The sequence below is a fragment of the Corvus brachyrhynchos genome, unplaced genomic scaffold (assembly GCF_000691975.1).
Source record: "Corvus brachyrhynchos isolate BGI_N302 unplaced genomic scaffold, ASM69197v1 scaffold27, whole genome shotgun sequence".
NCBI classification, from domain to species: Eukaryota; Metazoa; Chordata; class Aves; order Passeriformes; family Corvidae; genus Corvus; species Corvus brachyrhynchos.
Window position 1 is genome coordinate 1,789,113 of NW_008239139.1, and position 24,896 is coordinate 1,814,008.

A 24,896-nucleotide genomic window follows, 5' to 3' on the forward strand; every position below is an offset into this window, starting at 1 on the left:
CACAATGTGTCAAAAAAGTGGGGGGAAGTTTTTTTTTTTTTTTTTTTTTTTTTTTGCTGGTCTTGGCACTATCCCCCTGCCGTTCAACATGTGTAATAGAAAGGAAACAATTAGCTGCCCCTTCCAGAGGGCTGTCCCCTCAGTGACAAACAGATACTTACGGATTGTTTTGCAAGCGTGCTCCCCGTAACCCTTGGTGCTCAGCCCTCCAAGCAGCTCTGCAGAGCTGTCAGCGTGGGGACTGCGAGGCTGGAGATGGAAGGGGCTGCAGGGAGCTGTGGTTTGGAGCAGTGCAGTGCTTGAAAATGACCTCAGCTGCCTGCAATATTCTGATTCATGTTATCCGAATTGACAGGGCTGGATTTAAATCCCAGTTTTTTCTCCTGCTGAGATGAAAGGATCACATGGTGTGGGAGCTCTGAACAATAAAAGAAAGTTACTTCCCTTTCCAGTTAATCATTTTGCTTTTTGAAACTCTGTATTTCCTCAGTTCATAATTCACTCTAATATCTTTGTATTGTACCCTGGAGCACAGTATGTAGTTTATGTCATTTAAAAATTGATTTTAAATTGTTCTAATCAATTTTAATCTATGCTGAATAAACTAATGTTTTCATAACAATTCTTTAACGTAGACTCTTTTGGTCAGTGCTCTGGGATCCTGTGTGTCGTATGTGCTTCATTCTTGGCATATCTCTAAAGAGAGATTAGGAAATGCAGAAGATGATTTGAAATGAGCACCATGCAATATGGGAGAACAAAGAACCAAACAGAAAAATGTACTAACTTGTCCTTTAACCTTGATGCCGCTTTAATTTCGAACAGCAACGCAATTAATAGTGACAAAACTTTCTTAGTGGCTGAGGTATTCGACAAAACAACTTACAGTAGTCCCTCCTTCTCCTCCTCCTCCTTCTTTCTCCAGCAGTTTGTACGTTACATAAGCTGATTTCTTTGTTTTTCCTCTTTCCTCGTGAGCAGACTTCACTCTCTTCTTTGAGCAGACTGGTTTGCGTAGCTTATGCTTCTCTCAGCACGGGCTGGCCCTCCAAGAGGAGGAGGAGGAGGAGGAGGAGGAGCATCGTGTGACTGAGAGACCCAGCGTGTAAACTGTCAGCACATACGGAGCACCTGGGGAGAAATCCTTTCTGGCAACTTGTAGGGCTTGTAAATGGGATAAATGTGAGCCTCTCATAGGGTTTTTACCAGTGCAAAATCAGTTCCTCGTGCAGTGGTACTGGATTACATTTGCAAACAATGTCTTCTGAACCAGGTAAGGCTGACCGGGATGCTTCTGTTAAACTTTACACTCTTCAAGACTCGGGGTGTGTTTGTGTCCAGAGACACCAAGAGTTAAAACTTTTTAGTCTGAGGCAAATAAACCGGTGAACATCAGCTGCCTTGTGATGCAATGCATCTGGAATGCTCTGGTGGCTTTTTCCTCCTATTCTCAGTAAATGAGCTTGAAGTAAATGAGCTCCTGAACTGATTGCCTGATACGTCTGCCACACCAATAACCCCTTCACTTTTGGCTTGTTTTGCTGCTGCTTTCACCAGCTCTGGACTTTCTTAAAAGGAAATTTAGTTTTGTGATGTTCGTAAGTGGTTTCAGTTCCTGGCTTATTTGCCGGGTTCACTGAGCTCTGCTCATAGCTGTAAGGTTTCTATCGAGCATATCTGTGAGAAAGCATTGCCTCAAAGATTTATATCCTGCATAAGATTTATATCCTTGTTTAGGAAGTAGGTGTACACTTGTGACTTATACCCAGCTTTTCATGTATAATGTTGCAATAATCCATTTAACTGATGCTTATGCTACACTTAATGTACAGGATTGCCTTCCAGAATTATAAAAAAAATCTTTTATTGCACCCTCCAGTGAAAGGTTTGGATTTTTTCCATTGTATGCTTGTAAATGAGTTTTAAAGAATACTATTGAAAATAGTGCTTTACTTCTAAGTGAGTGCATTTTTCAGTTCTGAGAAAAATTCATCTTGGGATAAGTTCAATCAAAAGGCATACCCAACCCTAACACTTAATGTAAGACAGCAAATATTCTGAATTAGGTTTTATACAGAGAGATGGGTGGAGCTGATCCATGGAAGGTTTGGGTTATTATGCCAGTCTGCCTCTCTGGAAAGCCCTCTGAGACTAAAGAGAGGGAAGGGAGTCACTGGCAGAGTGAGTTTGAGATTTGCTAGAGAAGCTTTGAGTAGACGTATGCAAATACCCAGTTCTCCTGGTTTCAGTCCTTGTGGGCATCTGCTTTTTTTTTTGGGGGGGGGGGTACAAAGAATACTTGTTTTAAAAAAATTATATTGGTTCCTTATCTGTTTTATGAGCAAGTTTGAAATTGCCCTTTTCCCTCTAGCTTTTAAAAATCAACCAGAGGGATGGGAATCACACCTTTCCTCCCACTCCTTACATACCATTTTGTTGTATCCTGAGAAGAACTGACATGTGGATGTAGGAAACTTTTTTCACAGATTTCTCTCTCAAGAGCCGTTTTCTAGGATATGTAATGCCTGCCCTTTTCCTGTAAATGTGATGTGAACCCTTATGGATTTTTCAGGAAGGATCATGTGTTATAACTACTATTTCCTCTTACCCCTTGGCTTACTTTCAGTTTGCAAAGGCCAAAGCCTACAGAATTCTTACATGTAACAGTGGCAGTCTGAATGTCAAATAGAGTGCTGAAGCTGTGATATTTGATTGGGTTTTTGACATTAACTATGTGATGTACAAATAAATTTGTACATGCCTAAAGGTGACATAGATTATACTATCAGGTGTAGAAGACCTATGGATATAGATAGTGCACAGAGAAAGGGTGACAGCAAGTAATTCCAGTCTGTGTGGGTTTTAAATCAAGTGGACAGATATCCCTGGACCCCAGTAAACAGTATCAGAGAAGCAGTGAGTCTCTTGCTGAAGCTCTGGATGCCTCCAGTCTGAAACAGAAAGAAATCCTTCCAGTGCTGACTGCTGGGACTGGGTGAGAGGGCAAAAGGAGGGACAGGACCTATAGGGAGTATAAATTCCCATAGCAGTTCATTCATCCCTGTCACTATGGGCAGTTGAGTGTGTCCAGCTACCTGAGCAAAGGAGTTTTTCCAAGTACTAAAGGCCCACAACATGTAGAATGCACCTACACAGTATGTAGAATGTATCTTTCCTGGAGCATTGATGTTTTTGAAGATTCAAACTTTATAGATTTATATTCTTTTAGTAGTAGTATTCACTATAAAGGAAAAAACTAATTTCAAGCAATGTCTTTTCAAAGGCTCTTTGATACCATGGCCCAGAAGTCAACAGGGACTCCAGTGTTTTCATTAGTGCCACCATTATGCCTTTCTTTGTGACTGCAGCACTGGGTCTTATGTTAGTCTTTTATGTGGTAGGTGCTATGTAAACAGAAAATGTCTGTTGGTTTACATCAGTGCTTGTAAACTCAGTGAATTTGTTGAGTCTTTACTAAAAATTGAAAATATTTATGTAATTCTCCTCTTCTCTATCTCTCCCCTTCTGCCCTGAGTTTATAATTATTATAAAAAAAAGGATTAAATTTCTTGTGAAAATATCCCTGCAGTCATGACCTGACACTATAAAAAAGGAAACAAAAAGAAGAGGAGGCAACAGCTGGCTTATGTCATGTGAGGTGGAGAGGGATTGGAGTATGGCCAAACCTTGTATTAGAAAAGAAATTAAATGCTTAACCTTAAACAAACGTTATTTTTAAGAGTAATTTCGTAGAGTTTATTTGCTCTCTGTTTTGGAAAACTTTCTTCCCCATCATGCAAGCCATCCACTTTTTTTAGTGAATATTTCAGTGCTCTTTCTTCTGATGCCAAGAGCTGAGGCTCTAAGGAAAACTCTAAATATTACATAGGAGTCAGCAACATTCTGTTGGGCTGCAGTTTTGTGAGCAGCTCAAGTGATTCAGTGGGCAGTTGCTGCCAGGAGGCTGCCAGGTCCCTCCCTGGGCCTCTTGGGCTCATCCACAAGCCAGCTCAGCTGCCACAGCACAAAACTCTGGGGGTAAAACGGGTGTCCACTTGTCCGGGAGCTGTGCAGGGTTACGCTGACCTGGAGAGAAACCGAGCGAGCCCTGGAGCTGGTAAGAAGTGAGCAGTGGGAATTACAGGGATGTGGAGGGATGGAAAGGATGGAACTTCTCATCTTGTCTCACTCTGGGGTAGCTGCAGTTTGGGCGGGAACAGCCTTTTTCTGGTCTGTCCTTGGGCCTTCAAACATTTGCTTTTCAAAACTTTTGCAAAGTGAAAGGTGGCACGCCCTTGGTATGTGTTGGACAAAACTTCAGCCAGTTCAAAATTATTTCTCTTCTTGAAGTGTAGTTGGGTTTAATTACTTTTACAGTACATTACTTTTTTTTAGAAATAGTATTTCCTATCCATTTGCACACTCAAAGATAAATATTCATAGGAGGATGAAACTTTTTGGAACGGTATGATAAATTTTCAAGTTTGCATAGAAAAAAGATATTTGAATTCTCTAGCTTCACAGGTTTTAAGGAATGACATTCAAAATTCATCATACAGTTGTTATTTTCCTTTTTTTTTTAACAGTAGATCTTAAAGGGAGATCTAGAAAAGAAAGGAGAGAGAACTAAACAACAGAGTACTTCTGAATTTGAATCTCTCAGCCTGTTCAGAGCATGAAGTGTAAAGCTGTTTCAATCTGTATAATGTTCAAGAGGCAACTGCCTTCATGTGCAGGTCTGTTAACCTGGAGTGAATTCTTTGGACAGCACAAAGAGTGGTCATCTCTGGCAATTAAGGGCTACGGGATTTTTCCCCATTTGGATTCCAGGCATTTGGCTTCCTTACATAAGGATGATTATGGACCAGTGGGTTAGTGTGAAATGGTCACTGGTTTCTTGTTCCTTACGGAAAAGAGGCAATGTAAAAGCTGACATAATTGTGGTGGGCTTTAAAGGAACTGGACAAGGAAGGTCCTTCCGGAATGATTTCACAGGAAGGCTCTAAATGCACTTAAACGAGGCTTTTTGTGTCTATTCTTCACTTTTTTTTCCCTCAACCAGGTCAAAAGCAGGAAGCACTTGAATTCTTGTGAAGTGTCCAGCTTTGGGTTCTTTATATTTCTGGTTTGGTGCAGTGAGCATTCCCAGGGAGCTGCTTGTTTCGCAGCGTTTCGTAGCTGATGGTTGTTAATTACTTGGCAGGGAGACTGACGTGCCTGGGGAGCCTGAGAGCGCCGGCCTTGGGGGAGGAAGGCACTGGCCACGGGGCAGCCGTGGTGCCGCACAACTGTGCTGCTGGAGCCACTCTGGAGGGGCGACAGGGTTTCTCTCCATCCCCACCTTCCTCTTTATCATAAAGTTCACGAGTTTACATTTACTTGTAACCTTTCTTGTAACAGGAAGCAGTGCCTGGTAGCCTGCTGTAATGCTATTGTGCAGTTAATACCCTGCTGCCTGTTCTATAATTAGGACGTATTTCAAGCCATCCCTTTTTAGATAATGTTTGTTTTTATTATTTTTTCCCTTTCTGTTCCTACTGTTTGCTCCAACCCCACTGCGATATGATTCAATAAAATCAATATTATCTAGTGGCTACTCACATCTGGAAAGGGAATCTTGTCTTCCTTTCCCTATCAATAAATTTGCATCTTTGCCCAAGCTCCAGTGCGTCTAAGGTGAATGAATGCATGAAAATGGCTGCTTTGTTTTTTGGTGGGGTTACATTTCTGATGGCTTATCTTTCCCAGACCGCATCCTGAGGCTAGATGGGTGCCAACACTGGTGCACACAAAGTGGTGGGAGCAGGCAGCCAGGAGGAGGGGAGGGAAGTGGGTGGAACAACTTGTGTCTGTGACAGCTGGCTTCTGGATGAGCTCTGAGTTGTCAGATGCTGGCAGGACACATGGACTGCCTCAGCAGTTGGATCAGGGAAACAGTTTCCATCTATCAGTGATAATTTTATTGACTTGTATTGAGTAATTGACTTCTTTCTGGATCTTTGGCTGTTCTGCATTTTGGATATACTATATTATGCATTTATTTCTTTAAATAACTTGAACGTGCATGTATTTTACAGCTTCTGCTCAGATCTTCTGAAATATTAAATCGGTTACAGTTTCAACCTTCTGTAATTAGATACTTTATTTTTTTTCCCCTTTGGGTCTGTAGGGGCTTTTTGCTTTGGGTTGTTTAGCATCCTGTTTCTAAAAATGCTTTCTTTTAGTCCTTTTATCTACAGAAATAGCTGATTTCATGTCTCAAAGCATATGGATAGTTTCCAAAATAGCTCTGAGTTGAGATGAAATAACTGCACAGATAACTGGGCAGAGAACAAGTTTGAAGTGCCAGTGACTTGTTAGAGAAGTTCAGAAGCAATGAATACTGAGCAAAATTGTGAAATTTGTAGTTAGATAAAATTTCTCTAAACACACTCGTATTTTATAATGGCTTATGAATTATAGAAGAGGAGGCCTTTCTGTCATTGTCTGAGTAATCCCTGCATTTGCCTGGTAAGTAAATGCTAATGAATCCTTTTGAATTATTCCAGTGATTTGTACAAGGTAGTCAGCTGCATTTTTCCTTCAGTTGACCCCAGTATTACAGGTGCTTTCCTTAATAAATTGGACTGCCCAACATGGTGTCATATTGTTTATCTGACATATGATAAAAGGAAGAAGAAAATAAATAATCTTAAAACTTGACAAATAAAGTGAAAGAAACACCAGGCTCAATGCAACAACCCTTGCCCAGACAGATTCTTCTGCGATCAGTAAATCTGTTTTTACAAATGAGGTATCTCGTTTAGTAAATAAGAGCTTGGGGCCCTTAGAAAGTGATGATAGCCATCTGTGCAGAATATGCTGGTGACAATTAAAAACTTAGTGAAAAATTTCAGTGCTGCATAGAACAACGGTTGAGGGGACATTGCTCACCTCACACAGCCCTGCGGAGAAAACTAAAATGAAAAAATAATTTTGGGCAAACACGGTGGAGGTGTATCCTGTCAATCTTTTCTTTTGGTAGGGCAATCAAAATGACTATTAATGAAGTAGGAACTCAAGAAAGCCACACGAAACTTTCTCAACTCCTCCCTTCATCGAACAAGTAGGAAGCTGTAAAGAGATCATGGGATTGGGAGGGGAGGAAATGCCCCCCAGATACAGAACTCACCAGTGTTCCCATTACCACAATGTAGTCAGGATGCTCCTTCAACTTTGTGAAATGCAGTCATGTGAGAGGCAGCTCTTGAGCTGAAAGTTGCCATCATGAGTTATGGCACTGGTAAAAGGCAGTGCTGACAAGGAGGGAGGAGTTACCTGGAGTTACCTGGTGCAGAAATGAGACAGTAACAGCAGGGCAGATGACTTGGGCTACAGGGTCAGCTTGCCCTGCCTAATCCTGGAGCGATGGAGCTGCTGCTTCTTATTGTACCCATTTTCTTTCTTGGTATTTTTGTTTTGTGGCTTTGAATCCTGTGGTTCTTAGCTACATGAAGCTCATGGTATATGGCAGTAGGGTCAGGAACTGCAGTCACTTGTAAGTCTTGTAGTCGTAATAAAAGCACAGAAAAAATATTGTCCAAATCTGCTGAAAGATTTTGACATTATTTTATGAAACACAAGCCATGAAAAGTTTCTACAAGTAAAAGAATACTTTTGCATATTTTCTCTTTAGATTTTGGGCTTGATAATACATGTTCAAAGACCAAAGCGAAAACAAAGCTTTGAGGGAACATATTGTAATACAGGAACTAAATATGTGGAAGAGGAGTACTTTATTCCTGTAAACAGAACTCATACTTGCAGCTCTCCCTTCAGTCATGTCTTTCTGGAGATGTGGTTTGAACATTTCCTTTCTCTGTGTATTTAAGAAACCTCCTTTATTCATTAAATAGTTATGAGCTATTCCACCATCAGCAAAGCCATCGTCGCAGTGCGTACAAGTGGAGGTGAGTGATAAAAACCGTAGTGAAGAAACGCTGTGGTTTTGGCAGAGGACCTCAGTCATAAGCTACTACTTTCAAACTACAATCATTTGAAGTCCTGTACAGTGCTTTTTGTTTTATTGGAGCAGCATCAGCAATGCATGTTAAAGTATCGTGCTAATCCAAAATTGAAACAAATGTTGAAAGCTAATCCCATTAATTTTTGACTCATTTTAATAAGAGTCACAGCAGATGTGCAGGTTTGCCTGCAAGGAAACGACTATCAGAGCCAAAAGAACAAAGATCACAGCCAGACAGGACAACAGATGAAGCACACTGAGTCTGCCTGCTGTAGCCAGCATTGGCAGGACATTTGTAGTGGATGTGTAATTCACCATTCAGTTCCTTCCTTTGCGTGACTTACTGTATGCTGAGACTGAGATCAGGGGATTACTGATCAATCTTATTTAGTTAATATTTTGGTGCTTTCTGTTAAAGCTTGGACTTTATCATCTTGAATTTGTTACGTTAAATATTTATCCTACTTAAATGTGGTGGCTTCCATTGCAACTCCATCTTTTTAACAGAAATTACTGAAAGCTGTATTTCAGTCTAGAAATGAAAGTTACCATCAGAAAGAGGAATGATTTCTTCCAACCAAAACAACTGTAATGCTTGGCAAAACATGGGAAAAGCAGCATGGAATGCTCAAGTCTCATGAATACCTACAAACCAAACCAATGCAGTAATGTCTCATCTTAGACCAAGCAGATATGGGAACATTTAATATTGGATTCTGTCACTGATGCTCTGCATAACCTGCCTCATTTATTAAAAATGAAACAATTTCAAAAGTAATTTCTTCTTTTAGAATATTTTGTGTGTAGTGCACAGTTAAACTTGCTGAAGTTTCTTTCAATTTTCCTTCTGTATTGCTGCTCTATTTGTTGCCAGTGGTTCACACACTGTTGTTCATACAACAGTCTGGAAAACTCTGCTCTCTGTTACTAAAGTAAGGTACCATTATCTACCAAGAAGTTAAATATTTTCTGGCTCTTGGCAAGTATTGTGTAGCAAGTGTTTGGCCTGACAGTTTGAAATTCAGTAATGTTTCCTGTTTAACTTCACCATCACATCTTGTGAGTGCATTCACATGGGTCATTGAACTGAAAGAGCAGTACTTATCTACTTTTTGCAATCTGCAGTTTATACCTACCATATTCACTTGAAGATTTATTTACTCCATGCAGAAAATGCTATGAAAGGGGGGTAATATTAGTTTGGTAGTTCTAGTAATATTCATGTGCAGTGAGAAATAATAGTTCTGTATACTTTACACCTTTATTACTCCCAGAAAATGGCCTACCTTCTTCTGTTGAACTTAGAATATTTTTGCCTGTGTCTGGGGAATAGCTCTGCAAGAAAAAAAACCCCTACATGTTAGCATTTTGTCAGCATACTCATCTGAAGTAATCCTTTAATAGAACCTGATGTGTCCCCTATACTTTGCCAAGATTCCATTTTTCAAAGATAATTCTAAACCGTCTGTTATTTGCTATTTATTTTTCTGGCCAGCACCTTCTTGCAGAAAGAAAACTAATTTATTTGGGGAGACAGGCCTCCTGACTTCAGCAAAAGCTATTTTTTTTCTCTTTTTGCAGTGTTTGGTTATCAGCTATTTACAGCATTCAGCAGTGGCTCACCACAGTAAAGGCTGGCCTGATGTTTAACCTTTAGAACTCATCTGCACAGAGCAGAATATCAATATGGAGTTTTTTTCACTATTCTGCAGCTGCAAAACATTCACAGTTCTATCACCACTGCAGTGGGAGGGGTGAGGATGTATCAAAGCACAACTGTGTAATCAACTTGGAAGGATGGCTTTTAATAGAAATCGGAGGAAGTGTTTGTTTTTTTTTTTTCTTGTGAGAGAAACGTTGACTTCCAGACTTCATACTCTCCTCCTTCACACTCATAATTCTCAGATAATTTGAGCTTAGGCCAGTTGTTATTGACATGTGTTTGGGTATGCATCAGCAGTATAAGCCTCTGAGGAGCCTGTCAGCTCCCCTCGCAAAAAGGATAAATCTGTGTAGGGGAGGTAAAAAGTTACTTGAAACTCAGTTTTGAGGCCAGGTTTGGACACAAGTGTGGGCAAAATCTATGACCTCATGTACTGGATGTGTGGCTCAGGCCTCAACATGTGGTGGTGTAACTGAGAAGCCACTTTTCTGCCTTCTTGGTTGTGATCAGGAAGCTGCTCCTTGCTCTTGTTCTGTCCTTGCCAGAGCTCCTGTAGTGTTGGGTGAGTAAGTGGATGGGTTGAAGTAGTCTCCGGTAGTGTCAGTGCTACTTAGCACTGAGCTGGTCAGGAGAATGTATGGTTTGGTTACTGTGCCTGAGCCGGTGCCGTGGCAGGGTCTACTTGCTGAACACCCACTTCTGTGCAGGGCTGGGTAGGAAGTGTGAAGATTTGCATTGATGTTACAGGAAAAGATCCAGCAGTAGAGCAGCAAGAGCAGAGCCATTGTGGGTAGGTGTTCTTGGGACTTAATACACGAGACATTCATGACTATATAATTTAAGAGAAGTAATTTTGATCCTTTAGTTTTGTCTCTTGTCACAAGAGACTAATACTCTTCCCATAGATTTTGTTTACATCCAGAAACACTGCATTTCTTTCATTCATTAAGTATGAACAAGAGTGGGATCACAGTGGCAGTAAAAATTGGACAGCGCTGCAGCAGTAGAGAAGGACTATGGGCTTGCAAGCGGGAATGAAAATGAATACAACAGGACACTTAATGGTGTTGAGATTGGCTTATGGAACTGCTGATGGAGGACCTATCCAGTACTAAGACATTAGTGTAATCTTTGTGAATATAAATAGGCCATTTTTTAAATCTTACTGGCATTTCAAGCTGGCTGATTGTTTGTCTAAATGTTCATGGATCCAAGTTATTTCTAATTAAAACGCTCTGAAAAAATAGATAATGCATCACCTAGCTTCAAACATACTTGCAGATGCAAGCATGTTTGCAAGCATTCTAGCTTCTCGTTTCCTTGCAGATGATAAGCAAAATAATTAAATGCTTATCAAATTTTCACTGTTTATTTCTCTTTTCTAGTAGTTACTATTACCTCTTTCTCCCTTACATTTCTTAAATCTTTCCCCACCTTCCTCTCCTCTTCAGTGTATTTAATCACTCCTGATTATAAGAGGGGGTATTAATCATGTGCCAGTAAACACAGTAACTGGCTGGTAGTATTTTGTTGTGCATGGCATTTCTGACTTCAGGTAAAATTTCTCAGTTTTTATAAAGCATAGGAGCAACAGAAGTGTGCAAGTGTTTCTTTAATCTGGTCAGAAATAACCATGATGGGGTTCTACCTCAGCCCCGTAAAAGCTGCAGGTTTTTGCAGCATGTCTGCCTTTTTGCATATCTAATGTGATTGTATGTTGTATCTACAGGGCAACAACTGTGTTTTGAAAAGGCAGACTGTGTTACTGCTTACTTAAAAAAATCTAGGAATTGAGCAGTCCTACTGAAATGCATGCTGCTGATTGTGGAGCAAGTATTTGGGCTGAATATTGTGTGTTTTGGGCTTTTGTTATAACAAAATGTATTATTATATCACAAGAGACTTGCATGCAATACACTAGATACAGAAATTTTCACCACAAGTTTGTGTTTCTGCCACAATTTTCTTGTCTGCATCACCTGGAAGGTGGTATTGTTCACTGGGGCTCAGATTTCCACAGATATTAGATGCTTTTTCCCAGAGAATTTGACTACTCAGTTTTGTACAGAAGTATGCTGTGGGTATGTTTCTGTTACCTTTTACCATTCCAGCTTTACATGGGTTGAGGATGTGACATGATTAACAGAATCACTAGTTCGAAATACAGGTTAAATGTCTGCAGCACGTCCATCTCAGGCAAATACAGCTTCCAGAGAGGATGGAGAATTTGTTTAATGGCTTGTACAACAACAACGAATTTGAAGTTGTTCTGTTTCCCCACACTCCCATGTGCTGAGTTGTTGGTGTGAAGCCAGAATACCTCTTGGAGCTTTTGTTTCATGTAAGCAGTTGCAAAAATCCCATTATAGAGAAGCACTCTTTTCTGTTGCTTGTGTTACTGTTGTGTATTACAGTGGATGGCTTTTGTCCACTGAATACAACCAATACTTGCCGATGTAGTGAGGGGCATGTGATGCTGACAACAAAATTGATTCTTAAGGCCACCTAATGTTCCTGCATTAAAGATTTGTTTTCAGCTGTTGCTGGTTTTGCTAGACTTTGTATTAAGGCTGTGTGTGTGCATGTGTAAACCAAATAGAATGAAAGTCTGAACAGCTGCCTGAGGAACTGGGGTTGTGTTTGAATGATCTCATCAGGCAGGTCTAAGGAAGGGCTGCTGCTGCTGAGAGGAGCTGTCCTGTCCCCTTCCAGCCCTATTCCCAGCTGTTCCTTTGTGCAAGCAGCAGTGCTGGGGTGGCCATGAGGTCAAACTGATCCAAAATATACTCCAGCTTCCGCCTGCCATGTTTCTGCTGCTCATCTCACGGTGCAGGGCAACAAGAGCTGGTGCTGGCCCAGGGGAAGGAGCAGCCAGAAGCAGAAGCTGGAGCTGAAGGTGACGAGGAGGGGCGACCATGGCCGACCACAGAGCAGCTCTATTCTCAGCAGCAGTCTGTATTTGGCTCAGCTCTATGTGATTGTGAGCGATAACCTTCAACAGGCGTGAGCGCCTTGATAAAGCTGTGTGTGCAGAATAAGTTCCTAGTCTGACCACAGCAGAACCTTGTTTTCTCAGGAAATCCTTTTAATGAATAAGGTACCATTTCGATGGAGATTTTTAGCCTTGGCCTGAACAGTTGACACAGCAATGCCCCTTAGTGAGCTGCACTCTGGGAGCTGTGGATTTTGGAGCACATTGGCCAACAGATCTGCAAGCTAATTAGTTTTCAGAAAGGTTTAAAGCTTCACACTTTGAGCCACATTGCAAACTTATAATTGATCTGAATACAGATTTATAAATTGTGTGCAATTGCCTACCCAATTTGTGCAACCTACTGATCCCACAGGAGTTACTCTTCTTAAATTTGTTTCTGAATTTAGGATTGCCCAATTAGTGTGTAAACTGCTACAGTATTGTATGGGATTCTGTAGGAAAGGGAAATTCAGCCTGTCGACTCTTTTGGTGGAGACAAGGAAAACTTGCTGTTACAACTCCCTGTACCATCAGCTTGGTCTTTCAAAGAGGTTTCAGTACTCACACCCCCATGGAAGAGACAGAGATGGCACTTAAAGTACCTTGTTAGGCTATGGAATGATGTGGGACAGAGCTCCCACTGCTGTAGTACAACACAACTTTTTGTGGATGGGAGTGATACCAAAGGAAACAGAGTCAAGGAATCTCTGCCTGGGATTGCAGGTGTCTGAGAAGCTTCTTAGGTTGTGGGCCTTGTTAGATTATCCTCATCACTCTGGAACAGCCACCTTTATGTTCTTGGGAGATCCCTTGCTACTTGGATGAACTGGAAGAGGGAAAAATAATGCTGTGGGTGTTGTGCATGCGTTGTCACCTGAGTACTGGGAGTTTGGTAGCACAGATTGTTGATCTCACCATGGACCTCTGCAGGAATCCGTGTTTGTAAAGGCAGCCTCGGGGTGTAAGGCTAACTCAGTGTTTAATAGGAAAAACAGGCTTCTAGGAAATAAAGAATAAATACTTGAAAGTGTTGTTGGAATACAGAAAATGCTGAAGAATCATTAAGCAGCATAGAGCAATAGTTGTAGCATCCCTTTCCATTGCTGTTCTGAGAGCAGGCTTGGCTGTTGCTAGGAGTGGCTTGATGTGGTGGATTTTGCAGTGGGAGAGGGTGGCAGATCAGAGCAGAGGGTCCAAACTCTGCAGGCCAGCTGTTGTTCAGAAGACATGAAAAGATCACCTTATGGAATGATTGAGTGGGATTTGGATTTGCTTTTTATGGAAACATGCAAGGAAAGACCCAGGAAAGGCAAGCAAAAGGAAAAGGGTGGCAAACAATAACAATAAATAGAGGTGTAGAAACTCTACCCTAATATTTTTTTTTAATGAAAATAATTACGACAACAGTGCAATAAGTGATAAATGGGATTTCCTCCTTTTCCTTGCTCCTCCCACAAAAATGTTGTGGATTTTTTTGATTCAGAGGTAAATGAATATTGACCTTAGTGACATCTCAAAGTCCTTCATATTATTCTTTCAAGTTTTTTATTGTGTTTAGGGAACCAAGTGCTTTCGCACCCCAAAACAAGAGTGCATGGTTTTGGCTTCTGTAATCACAGTCTGCTAAGTGTTTTTTTACAGTTTCCATTGTTTGAATATGTTTTACTTTATATTTTCTTCCAGATTTCTTATCAATAGCAGCATATTGATCCTATTAATGAGCATAAATTCCATTCTGCTAAGAAAGAGTCAGCTGGCTTTGTGCTGTGCTTTTTTTTTTTTTTTTTTTTTTTTTTTTTTTTAATACTTCTAATAGGGCCTATTCCTACCAAAAAAGACACAAATAATTTAGCTGACTCTGGCACCCTACCATCAGCAATGAAATAAATGTTCTGTATATATAGCATTTTGTACACACTTTGAATACAGAAATAGAACAGCTGTACAAAATTGCTGTTTTTTCTACAGTCCTGTTGAACAAGCAACAATTCAAATAGGAAAAAAGTCTTGGAAATTGCCATGCTCCTATGGAAGAGCTTAGCCTAGTCATGGTGGAAGTATATTTTTAGTATCCAACTCTTCAAGGTTTAAACAACACAATAAATTTCAGTGAGAGGCAAAGAGTGTTTTTAGGATGAGACACTCTTAAATATTCTAATATTCTCTGTAGAGAATTGTTAGCCCTCTAATAAATGTGCTTGTAGTCCTTCTACCTTATATTTAATCCTGTTTCTTACTCTTGTATGCATTTATTTTTCAGGCAGCAGCATCTGTCCAAAGCCCTTAATACTGTCTAGAGCTTGTACAGCGAGTGCCACCGGCAGGCTTGTGGAGCAGAATGTACGCAATGAAGCGGCTCAGGGAATAAATGGAAGTGTGCCACTCAAACAGTCCCCACGTTCAGCTGCAAGTCCAAAGCCACAAGGTAAATACTCTCAAATATTGTTCTTAGGGAAGCTGTTCTTTATCTCAGACTTCTGAGAGAAATAGAGCACCTTGAGAGACCTGTGTTTGGAAGAGAGAAACCCAAGGGGCATAAGCTTGCTACTGGAATACAAATGTTCTGTAAATGCCTTATGATTCTGTAATTTCTGACTTACTTTTCAACAGTATTGCTGTATTTGAGCTGGGAGGTTTGGACACTATTTTTGAACTGGAGTTTTTGACATTCTGGCTTCAAGGCAGGGGTGGTGGGGAAGATATGCAGGGCCTTTGGAGTTCTAGCAGAGATCGAGGGGAGCCCTCCTCCAGGAGTGTGTGGAAAGATGGGAACTTCATATTTGTGCCCTAAAAGCTGACCAGTAATGCACACAGACTAGAATTTAGATTTCCCTTCTTTCTGTCTCTGTCCATAAATAATATCTTCACTTTTAAAAGCTAAATAGATCAAATGTGTGTGTATATATATACATACAGTTTATATATACACACTTTGTATGTATATATGTATAAATACGTACGTATAATTTATACATCCATAAAATTAATATATATATTATATTTTATATATATATATATTGACTCAAACCATCTTTTTTTGTGGTATTCTCAGTAATATTTTTGATTCTGCTGTAGTTGATCACAGCAAAGAGTTGCTACATTCCAGAAATCTTGAATTCAAATCAAATCTGGACTGAGGTCTTTTAGAGGTGACATTGAATAGGAACTTTTATGCAGATAAATGATCTGACGTGCAGATAATTTTAAAAGTTAAAAAAAAATGAGTGAGTTTAGAAGACACACATCATGATGCTGCTTAATGAATTGGATTCTGAGACAGTGCTGACAAGACAGAAATGAGAATTACTTACAGAAAACTAGATGTGGAGGGCTGACCCTGGATGGATGCCAGGTACCCACCAAAGCTGCTCTATCACTCCCTTCTGCAAATGGACAGGGGAGAGAAAATATAACAAAAGGCTCCTGAGTTAAGGACAGAGGGAGATCACAAACTGATTACTGTCATGGGAAAAAAGTTGAATTTATTATTAACCAAAATCAGAACAGGATAATGATAAGTAAAATCTTAAAAACACCTTCGTCTGCCCCATCCTCATTCCCAGGCTCTGTGTCCTTCCCCCAGTGGTGGAGGGAGATGGGAATGGGTGTGTAATGGTCAGTTCAGCACAGGTTGCTTCTTCCACTGCTCAGGCACAGGAGTCCTTCCCTTGCTCTAGTGTGGATTCCCTCCCACAGGAGACAGTTCTCCATGAGATTCTCCAAGATGTGTCCTTCTATGTGCTACAGTTCTTCATGAACTGCTCTAACATGGGTCCCCTTCCACAGGGTGCAGTCCTTCAGGCACATCCTGCTCCAGTGTGGGTCCCCCGCAGGGTCACAAATCCTGCCAGCAAACCTGCTCCAGAGTGGGCTTCTCTCTCTCCAGCTCTGCAAGTCCCTGCCGGGACCCTGCTCCAGTGCAGGCTTCCTGTGGGTTCCCAGCCTCCTCTCAGGCATCCCCCTGCTCTGGTGTGAGGCTCCTCCATGGGCTGTGGATGGATCTCTGTGTCCCCGTGATCCTCCGTGGGCTGCAGGGGCACAGCTGCCTCACCATGGGCTGCACCAGGGGCTGCAGGGGAATCCCAGTGCTGGTGCCTGGAGCACCTCCTGCCCCTCCTTCTCCAATGACCTTGGTGTCTGCAGAATTGTTCCTCTCACATATTCTCACTCCTCTCTTCTCTGAGCACGACCATGTCTGTGCAGTAATTTATTTTTCCTTCTCAAATATGTTATCAGAGGTGTTACTCCCTTCTCTGACTGGCTCAGCCTAGGCCAGTGGTGGATCCATCCTGGAGCTGGCTGGTATTGGCTCTGTTGGACATGGAGGAAGCTTCTGGCAGCTTCTTGCAGAAGCCACTCCTGTAGTCCCCCCAGCTACCAAAACCTGGCCAGACAAGCCCAATACACTAGAGCACATCTGAATCAAGTGTGGAAACTAGAATCACACAGAGTCATCATGTTGTGGAGTCAACAATCTCTGTATTACTTAATGGGAAAATGCATCTTGAAGAATTTTGCATCAGTCCTGAGTTCACCTCAGAGTTAAGGGCAGGAAGAAATTTTTTGGAGTGTCAAGAAAGTTTTATTTACTTCTGGAGAATGAGAGCAAAATAAAGCAGTTGGTTTTATTTTGTTTGGTTTGGTTTGGTATTTTTGTATGGTTACTTTTTATAGAAGTTTTGCCAATATTGTTAACTAAACTAAGTTTTTGCCAGTCATATGTAAACATTACTTATCTTAGCCTTTCTGCACCATTTCCTAGGTCTTTGGAATCAATTCTCTACAGCAAAGTTGAAAAGAGAACATGTGTTCTTCCTAAAACAAAAATTTTAGAAATCGTTAATGGATAAAGAGAAATGTGCTATCAATAAAAAGATTTTAAGCCTTTCAAAAACAAAGCCAACACGCTTATTATAAAATTTTAGCTATTAGATAAATTAGGAGTTGTATGTTATTGGACCTCATTCATTCAAGTAGTTACACAGCTGTTGTTGCTCTTTCCTAGCCATGTTTCTTTTTGTTTGTCAATATTGTGTGCTCCAAAATGTGCCAGAGCCAGGAATAGCATTAGTCTAAGAAATGCAGCTGTGTAGATGAAATTCAATAATACTGTTGTAAATAGTATTTTGTGTCTCCTTTGTTCATGGGTCCCTCTCCATTTATTTCTATTAAATATGTGCATCAGATTGAAGTTTTATAGTATATCTTTTGTTTGGCTTTTTGTTGAATTGAAGCAAAACAAACCAGAATTAATGAGAGAAGCATTTGGGAGTCTAAATGTTCTAAGCACACTAGATTGCCCTAATTTATTGGTTTAAAAGTGGCCACTTTTTTTAAAAAAAGCTTTTCATGTAGAGGTACAGAAATGTTTTTGGTTTATAGCAGCAGGAAACATTTTTCCAAATGGTTGTTCTAGTCATGCAAACACTAGTGTCCTTTCATAGTGAAAGGAAACAAGATGACACACCTTTGTCAGATTGCAATGCTGATGTATTTGGTTGTGGAGGAATCTACTGTAAAATGACCTTCATCTAACCTACCAAAATAATTAAAATGAGAGACATAAACATGACTTTGAGATTGCATTGCAAGTTTGGTACAGCCATTTCCAGTAAATTCTGCTTTACTAAGGGAAATAGAGCTTTAATATAGAGGAAAAATGTTCAAAATATTGCACTTCAAGTGAACCCTGTACTTTTGTCTGTACTTGGTCTCTGAGAAGTAGTTTAAGTATTTGGAAACAGTTCACTCAGGGTAGCTAGGTCAAGTGAATAAATTTCTGCATGCAATCCAATATAAAATTCTTTCTTTTCATTTTCACTTTTCCCCCCTGGCCTTTCAAGGAGGAAAAAATCTGTCTGATACACTGTCAGTAAAAGCAAAATTTTTGTTCTCCAGTAATTCCTTCCATCAATTTTTGTTCCCCAGTAATTCCTTCTATCAACAATTTAGCAATTCATGTGTCAGATCTCTGTCTGGAGCAGATTTTGATTCATGAAAATCTTTGCAAATTTGGAACAAAGCCTGAAACTGGCTGAAAGCCGATGAAGGAGTTAAGCAAAGGAATTGGGGCTGCGGAGCAAAGCAGTTGCAGTCTGTAGGTCTGTCCTGCTGTGAGACGTGGTGCTTTGCCTTTGCACCAGTGCAGGGCATTCCCTGATAAAGTGCACTAATCCAGACTGGAGGCAGTCAGTGGAAATAGCAAAACGTGCTACCAAGTTCCAATACGAATATGATCCATAAGAGAGGAAGAAAATTGTCAAATGATTTGAAATTTGCCCTTACCTACAAATATTTGGGCAGTGATCTGAACCTGGCAATAGCAGAATTCATGTTGAGTGACATGTAAAAATTGACTTTTTCTAGTTTCTTCTATTCCTTGCTCTTTGACCCTCTTGCATGAGTTTTTTTACGATGCCAAATTGCTAAATGCTGGGCACTGGAACTGCTGTCTGTACCAGGCAGTTTTATTGTAGGATGCAAAATATGTGGAAATGCCAACACTTCTTCAAAGCAGTGAAGTGCCTTGTCAGTTCAAGACTGTGCATCAGTTGCTCATTTAAATTTTTCTAATGAGAGCCTAGGAGTACTTATGAATCTCCTGCTGAGGCTGAAGAGGCATTTTTGTTTGGGTTGGAGATGAAATTCAACTCCAAAAGATGGTCTGGTTTGTGGTACTGTGAAATGATAAGGATGTGACAGATTCAACATTTAGACTTCAGCAATCTATTTTAGCTGTCTGTCTGCTGTTTAGCATGAATCCTGTCTTCCTTTCTCAGTTAGTTATATAGTCTGTGGTTAAAAGTTTTCAGTGGCCTGGGCCTAAAAAACCTGAGAGACTTCTTAATGGTCTGAGATGTAGATTGTACTTCTCTGGCAAGTGAAACTTGTACAGTTAAAGGTGAATGGAACTAAAACTGACAGCTGTGCTAGGTAGGCTTCTCCAGTCTTGGTGGTACTTCAAAAAATCTGCTACAGTGTCTCTTTTATCAACAAAACTGACAAATCCCCAAATTATCTCTGTGAAGAAGACAAAAGAGACAACAAATCACATCTGATTATTATTGGTCTTCTCTCCTAATATACTATTGAAAGATTCTTCTTGTGGTGTGAAGAAAAAATGTGGAAACGCGCATCTCAAAGAGAAGATGACTTTTCTCTCTTTCTGCTGAGTTTAGGTTACTGGTTATTTCATATTGTTCTTAAGAGTATCAATTGTTAGCATCTATTCAGCAGTGCTCATTTGATATTCCTGAAGGTGATGGAGCATGCAGGGAGGTGATGATGGATGACTCAGCCAGCAGAGCTGTAGTTGCTTACCACAGGAACTTTTAACTTCATTTTCATCGAGTCAAGGCATAGCAGCATTTTTAACCATTGAACACATTATACTTTCTAAGACAAGAGATAAATGACCTTAGCTGATATGCTTTGGAGTCTGCAAGGTTCTTGCACCTTTTGAGCCACTTATATAGTGTTAGCTGACATTTCCTTATGTCTATATGCAAAGCTGAATGCGCAACTAGGCACTGCAGCATAGATCTTGATTTTGGCTAGTGGTGTACGGTATGAGGTATCTGAGTATATGGAAGGGTTTTCTTTGGGCAGAATAAGCAGTTCATATGTCCTAATGAGCTCAAAATTCTATAGTACAGAGACAAGAGTATTTATAGACTCCAACAGAGCTCTGTATTATGCAGGTTACTACAATAGGCCAGTCTTTTCTCTTTTTTTCCCCCCTTAAGATCCTTGCTCTGTGCACACTGAAAAATAATCTGATTAAAACAAAACACTACAGAAGTACATTGAGAAGAGAATTAATGGAATTTGCTCTCCATAATCCCTGTTAACAAGGCTGACCTTACAGGAAGGTTTTGAGGGTTGTGGGTTGGTTGTTTTTTTTTTTTTTTTTTACACTACTGATTCTTTTCTTTCCATTGATCTTGTGACTATTCTTTTTTCATTGCACTGTTTCTGAACCACACAGTAGCTACAGCAGCAGCTGGTAGGGGAAGTGCTGTCTGCTAGATGCTGATAGGGAGTAAGGAATAAAATATTTTGCATAAGTGGATTGGCTGTTTGGTTCTCTTCTGGAGATATTACAGGGATTTTCAGTAAATGGGAGTTGTCCTGTTTGACCAGAGGTTCCTCACTGCTTGTCGTACATAAATGCTGCTTAGCTGTGGTTTTTCAGTAACAGCTGCAAAAGTGTGTGACACTTCCACAGAATGTCCTAGAATTTGATTTTTGTCCCAGTGGATCCAGTATAAAAATAGCTACCAACTAATTCCTTCTGCTTTATCAGTAGACATTAATTCCCTCAGGTTTAGTAGTTTTAATATATCCTTGTGAGCATACTAACATTTCATGAGATGTACAGAAGACTTGAAGAGATGTACAAGTCCATTACATATGAGAATTCACAGGACTGGGGGTTATACAAAGTCCATTGCAAGAGCAAGAAATGTTTCTACAAACTACTGGGGTGCTGGTCAGCAAATCCACTCCGTGTCCCCTTTGCTGTCCATCTCCTCCCCGAGGGGATGGCGGTGCTTATGATCAATTATGTGTCCTGCTTTTCCCCAGCCTGCTTGTGTCGCCTTTTTTCAGCTGTCCCGTGGCTTTGTCAGCACAGCGAGCTATTCAGAGCTTGGACAATTATCTGATGCTCGCTGGCCTAATTCTGCCAGGCCTTCCCTGAACTCCCTGAGAAAAAGGGAATACAGGGAAAGCCGTTCCACTGCACTGCAGCTGCAGCCGAGCAGCTGCACGGCACTTCTCAGGAGGGACTGCAGTTACTGCAGACTCTGAAACAGTTGCACACTTTAAAAATCTGCTCGTTTCAGGGTTGCAAAGTAACTATTTCAATAGAGCAGCATTCTGAGTCATATTTCTGTACTGCATCCTTCCCCAAACTTGCTTTTTTGCATGTGTTAATAAATGTAAAGCTTCCAAGGACCAAGAGTGCACATATATACGGTAAAAGCATCTGCTCTACAGTAACTGTCTTCCTTCTCCCTCTGATTATTTCATTTACCAGCCTTTGTAGTTGATATGGTTGAAGTCTAAAGCTTTTTGTGGTAAATTCATTTCTGCACAGTCTTTCACGGTACTTTTCAGACTGCAGCGATCACTGCAGTCCCACTTAAGTGCAATTAGGTTGTTGGAAACACAGACAAATATTACCTCCTGTATTACCTATAAATTTAATGTAGGGAAGAAATGGAAAATTGCCCTTAATTGAGTGTTTCTTCAAGTTTATCACCGTCTATGATTAGTATATTTGCAGGAATTTTTTCAACACCCCTTTGAAATGGCAGTTGATAAGATTTAAGATCATTTGTGCATAGGTTTTCCAGGGTAAGTTAGGACGATATTCTAAAGTCAGCATTATGAAGAACATGGCTTTTCCATCCATCTATTGTGTATCCTGCACTATAGCTTTTTTTCCCTACTACAAGAGTGGCATGTGATTCCTGAAGCCCATTCTTGTCCTCCTTCCCTTCATGGTTGCTCACTGGCTGGTCTCTTTAGTTGCTGGAGGGCCGGTGCCTGTACCCCACTGGAATGTGGTGCCTGTGGAGCAGTGCCTGAGCCCCTGGGCCACTGGTTCCACTGGCAGGGCATTGCTTACTCCTGCAAATTTATGCCTGCATTTCAAGAACTCTTTTTCCAATTTCATATCAAACACTTTCTCTTCTCCCACAATATGTTGTGGGAATGAACAGAGTTGTGTTTTCCAGAATTAAGGTCCTTTTCCATTAAGTCTCTCCTTTTGATGGGGCTGGACGTTCATTGCTCCAATGTGGAATGCTTTTGGGCCCAGTCTGTGACCTGCTTTTGCTGCCCACAAATGCTGCATGGCTACTTAAAGATTTTAGTGCTGTGAATTTGGTTGCTTTATGTGTCACCTGGTCTTTTGTGTTCTAGTCATTGCTGTATTAAGCAGTGGCTGATCATTAACAATCTAATTAGAAGGACTTACGGTAAGGATGGAGAAAAAGCAAGAATAATAAAAAATATTTTCAGGGGGGAAGGTTTTCAGCAGTATAATTAGAAAAAGCTTCAGTGAGTAAGGGAAGTTTAAAGCTGAAGGCAAATACCTTTTCTGCTGATGATTATTATTGAGGTCGCAAGGGATAAGGTAAAGAATGAGAGCACCAGAGTTTGGGGCAGCAATTTAAATCTCTCTCTCTTGAGCTCCACAGTATGGCTCTTTCCTTTGTGCTTAATTCTTTTTTATTACAAAACCTGCAAGTATAAACCTCACGTATGTATTTTTTACAGAACACTATAAAAACAAATGAACAGGCAGGAAAACTCCCTGATTTTCTAGCTTGCTGAGGTAGCATATGGTTCAGCTTTTAGTCAAGTAATGTAACAAGATCCTTAATACCAAACAGTGCATGAAGAACTATATGAAGTCCCTGTATTTGTAAAGCAACTTTAAGGTTAGTTAAAGCCAAAAGTATGTATTTTTCATTGCTACAATAAGTTCTTTATGCAAAAATCCCATTTGTGAGCGTAGCCTGGTCTAGTAGAAGGTGTCTCTGCTCATGGCAGGGGGTTTGGAGCTAGATGATCTTTAAGGTCCTGTGGAGGGCTGTGAGCTCTTGGTACAAGAGCCCTCTGCACTCCCTTGGAGGAGAGAGGCCTGAGGCCAAAAAAGACTCTCCCTAGAGATAAGCAACCTTCCTTGGGTCATGGTGATGAAGTGAACCACCCCAGCATGCCTTGTTTCTATATGGCAATAGCCTGTACCCAGTTGGCTAGTTGGTTTCTACCCCATCCCCTGCCTTTCCCATAAAAAGCCCCTGTTTCTGCCCCTGAGGAGGGAGCCTTTGTCCCTGGCCTTCCCTTCACAGGGGCTGCTGGACAGTAAAGGCTACCTCTGGAATTGCCAAACGAGGCTCCTGTCTCTCAGTCCCCGAGTTCGCCTTGGGTGATTTCACAAAGGGCTGAATGAGGTGAGCTGGAATCACTTGTAGCAGAGAAGTTGCTACACTTGCTGGAATCCCCTGCTGCCCAGGGAGGCCTGCCACCACCCCTGGAAGAGTTGATCTGTGCAGGACGCTCTCTCTCGGAAGGTCGTGGCACACCGGTGCTGACCAGCATCGGAGCCCCTGCGATAAAGTCCCTTCCAACCTAAACCATTTTATGATTCTGTATTCTGGCAGCTCAAGGAAATACGAGTCATTGATTTTTGTTGTTGTTGTTGCTGTCATTTGCAGTGCCTCCAAAGCCAATTCATCTGCAGAAGGCAACATACCAAACCCCTAGGCATAAAGCTTTAAAAACTCAGAAACCAAGAATGGAGGAAGAGACACCCGCTGCTGTTTCTAGTGTCACAAAGGAAAAGTCTAGCAAAGTGTCAGATCTCATCAACCGGTTTGAGGGAGGCAGGTATGTAACAGAAGTTGAACTGGTTTGTAACTCCGTTTGTTCTGTGGGAATTGTTGGAACTTGAACTTGTGAGGAAGAATGTTGGTACTGTGGTAGGGCTCACTCCTATCTCTGCCAGAGGGCTTGGTGGCAAAACTGCATGTGTTTTGAAATTGTGGGAGCAAATTGTATATTTGGCTTTACAAGGTGTGCTTTCTCATAAGGTGTTAGTCCTAATTTTCCTTTTTTTAGAAAAAGAAACTTGTAGGATTTTAAGAACATCCTGAAAAATGTCAGCAATTTGAAATAAATTTAATATTGAAGCTAATATTAAATACTTTTGTTCTTGCAGAAGAAAAAATACTTTTATAAGCAAATAGAAAAACCTGAAATACTGGTTTTCATCTTATACTATCTTAACTTCTTAAATCATTCATGAGAAGAGGGTGAACTCTACAAGTTATTTGTAATGGTATGGGATACACTCCCTAAATGGTCTGCTTTATAGTGCTTGGTGATTTTAGTAGAAAAGCTCAGTGTTCTTGAGTTTTGATTCTGTGGTTTATGGGAAACATTTGGAACTTTGGGGAAAATGAACCACAGTGAACACTGCTTTCACAAAATGGTGTTACTTGTGTGTCTTTAATTAGATGCACATGATGCATCTCTAAGTAGATGCATTATAAGCTCTGAAACAGAAGTTTCAAATATATCTGCTCTGTACAAAGAGAGCAACTTTCCTGAAAGCCCATGGGAGAGGAACATCGCTCAAGAAACAGTTGAGCATTGCAAGTTTTGGACATGGTTTTTTCATATTTCCTTGGGACACTGGAGTTCTGAAGGGATGCCCCCTGTGGGAATGAATGCATGAT

At 40.7% G+C, this 24,896-nt stretch overlaps 1 protein-coding gene across 5 annotated transcripts in view; it reads left to right on the top strand.

Moving 5' to 3' along the window:
• The window catches only part of FGD4 (FYVE, RhoGEF and PH domain containing 4), a 76,466-nt gene that overhangs the window by 19,878 nt on the left and 31,692 nt on the right, over positions 1-24,896 (top strand). For 3 of the 5 annotated variants that reach the window (XM_017740010.1, XM_008638107.2, XM_017740009.1), the window contains exons 2-3: positions 14,903-15,067; positions 23,874-24,045. In XM_017740010.1, the coding sequence (XP_017595499.1) occupies positions 23,954-24,045 (92 nt within the window). In that variant the 5' untranslated portion in view covers positions 14,903-15,067; positions 23,874-23,953. Of the gene's footprint in view, positions 1-883; positions 1,274-4,027; positions 4,118-14,902; positions 15,068-23,873; positions 24,046-24,896 lie in introns of those variants that run through there. The other 2 variants (XM_017740008.1, XM_017740011.1) reach the window with 2 other exon arrangements.